This window comes from Nycticebus coucang, chromosome 14 (assembly GCF_027406575.1).
Source record: "Nycticebus coucang isolate mNycCou1 chromosome 14, mNycCou1.pri, whole genome shotgun sequence".
Classification (NCBI taxonomy): domain Eukaryota; kingdom Metazoa; phylum Chordata; class Mammalia; order Primates; family Lorisidae; genus Nycticebus; species Nycticebus coucang.
The window spans coordinates 4,069,377-4,075,693 of NC_069793.1; the positions used below are offsets into that span (position 1 = coordinate 4,069,377).

The following is a 6,317-nucleotide window of genomic DNA, read 5'->3' on the forward strand; positions in this document are numbered from 1 at the left end:
AGAGGCCACTCAGGTCCTGTCCAGACTCTGGGTCTGTCTGCAGTGGTCCCCAATGTTTTTGGCACCAGGGACCTACCAGTTTCATGGAAGACACAGGGCGGGGGTGTGTGGGGTGATTTGGGGATGATTCAGGCACATTTCAGTTCCACCTCAGATCGTCAGGAGTTAGATTCTCCCGTGGAGCCTACAACCCAGACCCTGCCACTCCACTGGCAGTTTACAGCCAGGTCCTGCTGCTGTGACAATCTGACGCCTGTCTGACAGGAGCAGAGCTCAGGTGGTGGTGGGGGGCAGTGAGGAGTGGCTATGAACACAGATGATGCCAGTTCCTAACAGGCCACTGACCCGTACCAGTCCACCTGGGGCCAACTGCAGTCTTAAGGCATCTGTCTTTCCTCCTCAGGCCTGGTGCTTCCTTGCAGGAGAAGAGGAGGTACAGAGCTGGCTCTCTCCCACCTACTAACTTCCTGGGGTCAGCCAGCCAAAGCAGGGCTACATGAAGGGACTGAAGGTCAGGATTCCAGGCTCAATGTTCTTTATTAATAAGCATTAGTGAAGCCCTTGCCCTGTGAGCTCAGCCAGCCCTGTCTTCAGTCTGAGGTGGGGAGTGCATCTTTGCCTCTTAGATCATCTGCCTGTGTCTGGCTCTGCTCAAGTCTATGTCTAATTTGCCACACCATAGGTCAGGGAGGCATGTAGCATTGGAAGGCCCATGGAGAGATCCTTGTCCTCCAAGACCACTCTTCTTTAGAGGGTGCACAGCTTCGGCTATGTAGACTCTCAGGTGGGGCTCCAGGAGCCTGCTGGTTACAGGGAGGAGCCAAGCTGCAGAGACCTCCAGATTCAGCCTGCCAAAGGCTCCTCAGCAGAGCTACACTGAGCAGCAGCAACTGGCTCTCACTTCTGTCCTGAAGTCCTTGGGTGGCTAGCAGGAGGGCCAAGGGCTGGAGGTCCTAGGTGGTACCTTACAGGGGATAGAGATGCCAGAGGCTGTGGGAGATGGGATGGAAGGGAGAGACACCCAATAGAGAGAGAGAGGGAAGGAGAGGGAGAGACGGGTGAGTCAATTGAATCCTGTGATCTGATTTCACCAGCCCCATGCCTCCCCCCACCATGAGCTCATAGAGATCACAATTGTTAAAGCAATCTGCACTTTGCATAACCTTCTTGTCTGCTCACCAAGGACCCCCAAGTCTGTATCCATTTCTCCCTCCAGTCAGGGCAACCCCACCCAGGCCAGTGGGACAGTGTTGCCTGGAGAAGGCCCTGGCTCTCCTGAAAGCAGTTCTGGCCTGTCTCTGACCTGAACTGGAAGCGGGGATCTCCAGGGTGAGTCTTCAGCACCTGACACACTTCTGGGGGAGGCTCCAAGCCCATCTGCTCTGCCCGATGCCAGCGCTGCAGTCTAGTGATCCCTGCAAGAGTGGGAAGAAGACCCTGGAGCCTCATGGAGGGTGATGAAGCCAGGCTACAAACGTGTGTGTGTGTTGTTGGGGTAATCTTTAGCGTCTCCACAGTCCCTAGTCCCAGGAGACAGTGCCCCAGAGTCAGGCAGACGCTTGGGTTGCTTCAGAGATGTGTGGATGCTCTGTGGAGCCTGAGTAGGTGTCTCACCTGTGCAGGGCCCATACTGCCAGGCCAAGTCAAACTGCCTCAGCAGCTCCAGCTCTGCTTCCTCCTTGTTGGGGGCCTGGGGCTCCTCCCCTGCAATGACATACTTCTTCTCAATCTTGCCCAGGCCTTCGCCCTGAGGAGCTGGTCTCAGTCCCTGGCCCTCACCTCACAGCTGTGCCACTGTTCCCCAGCCCTCCTCACCACCCCTTAGCCTCTGCCCTCTCACAGTAAGACCGTGGGTCGGAAGCAGAGGACATACATAGTACACTTCCCCATCCATTTGCTCCCTCCACCCGTGTCCACTCCTCCTGCCTCCCCCACACCTCAGAGACCTAGCTCCGGTGCCAGCTCCCCTGCGCAGTGCCCAGCGGGCCCCTCCCTCCTCTTCACAACAGGGTAGGAGTCAGTGATAAGCCGCTTCCGGCCCATGGCGGCCACCCAGGCAGGCAAAGAAGGAGGCGACTGCGGGGAAGAGACGCAGCCCAGCGGGCGCGACAGAGACAGCTGCTGAGAGAGTCTGAGAGACAGGGCCAACGACGCGGGGCAGATGAGATGACCCAGACCAGGAGAGAAAGGAAGTCGCTTGGTTCCAGGCAATGACGCCTCTTTCCCACCCCCGCAAACACGCAAACATCAAAGACTTAAACCAATGGCAGGCCGCTTCTGTGGGGCGGGGCCCTGGCTCTAGCCAATAGCAGGTAGCACAGGGTGAGGGGGCGTGGCAGCTGCTGCAGCTGTGTTCTACAAGAGGTGGGGTTAGCTGGGGCGGGGGACCTGTCACGGTGCCCCCAAAGCCACCACCTCCTCCTGCCCCCCACTGGTCTGCAGTGGGCCCCGGGGGACTTGCAGAGTGTTATCCTCAGGCTCTCACTTCCCGTTTTCCCTTCCTAGGCAAATGTTCTTTTCAGCTTCACTAATCCCCATGGCCAGTTTATAACTCCCCAGAGCCCAGCTGGAGCCTTCTGTCGGCCCCTTGGCCCAACCAGCGTTGTGGGGGCAGGTCCGGAGGTCGAAAAGAATTTGGGCTTTGGGCGAATTCAGTCCCCTTCCCTGCTCCCACCCCCATTGGCCCCTGGAGACCGAGCTGGAGAAGTACATGGGTTCTGAAAGAGCCTTTCTCACAGTCTGCCACCAAAGACACTGCCCACTCTTAGTCCAGGCAAGAATTTGCCTTTTTGGCTCTCCTGGGGTCCTGTATCCTGCCCCTGTATAGCCTACTAGCCAGGAAGACTGACCAGGAGGCCAGAGCAGGAATCTTGTTCCCCCTCACTGTGTGTTTGGATCCCCAGTTCTTCATTGGCAAAATCTGCCCCATCCATCATGATAATGTGAATATGAACAGAAAATACGAACAACAAACCTAACACTCATATTGCAATCACCATGTGCCAAGTACTGTTCTAAACACTTCTCTGCATATTAACTCAATTAAATAGATGTAGTAAGGTTTTTGAAAATAGGAAGTATAGATCAATTATCATCACTGCTAATACTCAAATGCACTGTGGGACCCCAGTCAAACCACAGGCTTCATTGGGCCCCAGGCTCTCACTGTCTTACAGGGAACTCCAGTGCACAGTGTCAGAGAGAGGCTGGAATTCCTAACCCAGAAGAAAGAGGGAAGGATGGGTCAGAGACGAATTAGGAACACGGGGATCATTCACATTGGAAGGCCTCCTGGAGGAGATGGGCTGCTGTAAACAGTGTCTCTCAATTCTCCACCCATAACCTTTGTCCCTTGAGCTCCTGTCATCGCTGACTCACCCCTACTGCCGCCTCCCCCTCACCAACTTCTTGGCAGCAGGCAAAAGTGCTGGCCAGTGGGAGTCTGGGAACCAGCAGAGGAACCAGCCCAGCTCTAATCACCCTCTAGAGATCCCATCCGGTTCTTCCTTCCACGGGTACCAGGAGGGTGGGGCAGAGACACCAGGGCTGATGCCTGCTCAGAGGTCCCTGCCTGTCTCCTTCCCCACTGCTCTGGGGTCTGGGTGCTGTGCACTGGGAAGAGGCCTAGGCCCCTGGTACATGTGGAACAAGAGAGGAGAACTGCTCTGGAGAGTAGACCACCAAATGGGAGGAGGAGGAGGAGCAGGCCATGTGTTCAGGGGTGGCCTTCAGCCTGGCTCTCCCCTCAGCTTCCTTGAGGGCTGAGTGGAGGAGGTACCTGGTGAGGCACTGCAAAGAGCTGGAGGGCCCTTCCCTGCTGTGCTGTTTGGGCTGGGACTGGCCTAACCCCACCCCACCCCATCTGCCTCATGGGGTAAAGTGGGGCCTGCATTCAGAGAAATAGGGGCCCTGCTGAGTTGGGGACAGAAGCAGAGAGGCCATCTCCACCAGGGCTGGGAAGGGGTTAGGTGGAGAGTCCAGTCAGACACCCAGAAATCTGGAAGATGGTGCCCAGGCTGTGTGGGATTGACCACCCCCTCCCCAGAGGGTCTCAAAAAGGAGCTGTTCCCAAAGGTGTGTGGCACCTACCTCCTGAGTCCACAAATCCCTGAGGGAGTAGACAGCCATGGGTGGGGCAGACCCCTCCTCATTCCTGATCCTTCCCACCCCTGAAAGCTGATAGCCGTGGGGCCCTGCCACCGCCCAGGGAGCGTGAAATGGGGTGTGCCTCTGAGCGGCCACAGCAGCTCCTACTGCTGCCTGGGCCTATTCCCTGATCTCCTTTGGCAACCTCTGGAACCTTCTTGCCTAGAGCCCCTTCCCCTACTTAGGCAGCCTCCTAGGCCTTGATCTTTGGATGCAGTCTGTGCTGTCTCCACCAACTTCCCCCGGCTCTGCCTGGCTCAGGCCCTGTTGGGCTCTCCTGCCCAGCCTGGAAGATGTTTTCCTTGGGCTTCAGTTCCTCCCAGGCCCAGAGTGGTCAGTTCAGGTGCCATAGGCCTGGTTTTCTGGAGATGAGGGAAGTCACCACAGGCAGCATTGCCCTCCTTTCCTGGTCAGACAGCAGTAGGACAGAGCCCCAAAAGAGGAGTTGGCACCCAGGGATTTTAAACCATCCCTGTCCTTCAGGATCTCTAACACATACTGGCAACTAAGACAGACCTTGGCCAGTCCACTCTCAGGTCTTTCCCTTCCTTGATCTCCAACCTCCTGCCACTTTCTTGTCTAGAACCCCTTCCCCTCCTCAGGCAGCTTCCTGGGCCCATCCCCAGAACCACTGTTTGGAGGACCTGGCCAGAGGTCTGAGCTCAGGACTAAATTTTCTCTCCTTGAGGGAATGTCCTTGTGTCAGTTTTGATATCCAGAGGCTGGTGATGTGACTGGTAAGAATGACCTTTGCACCTCTGCCTGGGTAGACTCAAGGCCCTTGCTTCAGGGCCAAGGCCAACATCCTGGAGATCCCAGGAGAAAAAATAATTAGAACAGGAGCCCAGCACCCTCCTGAGGGCTGAGGCCCACTGCTCACTGCTTTAAGGGGAAGGGGGATTAGGCATGACTTAGCTCAGACAATTGGCAGGACAGGGGGCCTCAGCACTGCGCAGGCGCCCAGAAAGCCTTTCCCCCCTACCCCAGCTCACAATGGGGTTTGTGGGGAGAGCCAGGTAGCACTGGGAGGGTGGAGGCAGGTGGTGGGAAGGGAGCAGCTGCCTGGGGCCTAGTGGGCTGTGGGGCGTATCTAGCTCCCATCCCTCTCCCTAGCTCCCCCCCTTCCTCTGGCTCTCAGAAGATTGTGGGCACCCCGACTAACAGCCCCCAGCCCCCACCCCACTCACACACCCTGGGCCCCCTTCCTCTCCCTGGGGCCAGAATTCTTTCAGGAGCTGTTCCTAGCCCTTGCTACCCTGCCAGCACCCCTCCCCTCCCTGGGCCAGTGGCTTAAGGGGCGGGAGCCTTCGGGGATGGGGGGGGAAGAGGCCTCTGGGTTTTTCTGCCACTGCTGTCATTTCTTTCCTGCCCCCACCACCCTGTACACCTCCTCTCCACACCTCTCCTTCACCTGGGCCATCCTGGCCCTGGAGAAATTCTAGGGAGATTTAAATGGGGCCCTTTTGCCCATTCCTCACCTTGGCCACCAGGTGTCAGACTTTGTCCAGCTGGGAAGATGGCTTAGTTAACCGTTTCCACCCCATCAGCCAGGCATTAGCTGTCAGAGCAAGTTGGGAGGAGCTTAGAGGTGACCTCTGACCTGGCAGGGCTGAGAGACCCTGAAGGCTGAGACTGCAACGGGTGAGGGGGTGGGGGAGGGTACTGGTACTTTGGCTCTAAAGCTTTCTCACTGTTACTCCCTCACTGCTCCCAACCCCACCCCATTGACAAGGGCTTTGTGCCCTGCTGGGAAGTTTAGGAACCAGGCTGAGTCAGGGAGTGCAAGAATTGAAGGAACAAAGGCTGGGACAGTTGTAGTGCTAGAGAAGAAGGGGGAAGCTGAGGGAGCCACCATCAGAAGGCTCAGCCAGCCCGCAATCACTGGCCCTTGTCTTCTGGGTGAGTGTGTGTGTATGTGTAAGAGTGTAAGATGAGTGCTCGAATGAGTCCTCACATGCTGAGGAGGCCTCTAAGTTCTGGATGTTGGGAAGTTGGCAAGGTCTGACTGTTTGCTTGCCCCCTTCAGAGCCCCCTCTATACTACTCTGCTCTCTCAGAAGTTGCCTCCTGCCCCATTCGACAGTTCTCCATCTTGTGCTCATTCTCACAACGCAGGTATGTTTCCAAGCACCCAAGATGGCAATGAGATTTCTAATCCCCACGTGCTCTCTG

At 56.8% G+C, this 6,317-nt stretch overlaps 1 protein-coding gene across 1 annotated transcript; it reads right to left on the reverse strand.

Annotated features, from left to right (window-relative positions):
• Window positions 1–518: 518 nt before the first annotated feature.
• Window positions 519–2,215, reverse strand: POLD4 (DNA polymerase delta 4, accessory subunit). Its single transcript, XM_053561142.1, has 4 exons — window positions 1,947–2,215; window positions 1,615–1,704; window positions 1,304–1,415; window positions 519–990 (listed from the first exon to the last, which is right to left on the reverse strand). Exons 1-4 carry the CDS (start codon window positions 2,041–2,043, stop codon window positions 966–968), a joined length of 324 nt encoding a protein of 107 aa, XP_053417117.1. The 5' UTR covers window positions 2,044–2,215; the 3' UTR covers window positions 519–965.
• Between the last annotated feature and the right edge of the window lie 4,102 nt (window positions 2,216–6,317).

What these genes read in the sequence shown, in the direction of transcription:
- POLD4 (XM_053561142.1), bottom strand. Translation starts at nt 2,043, where the DNA reads ATGGGCCGGAAGCGGCTTATCACTGACTCCTACCCTGTTGTGAAGAGG. An exon ending in GGAGCTGGCACCGGAGCTAG is followed by an intron (nt 1,705 to 1,946) that starts GTCTCTGAGGTG and finishes ATGTCATTGCAG; the next exon opens with GGGAGGAGCCCCAGGCCCCC. An exon ending in GCAGTATGGGCCCTGCACAG is followed by an intron (nt 1,416 to 1,614) that starts GTGAGACACCTA and finishes CCACTCTTGCAG; the next exon opens with GGATCACTAGACTGCAGCGC.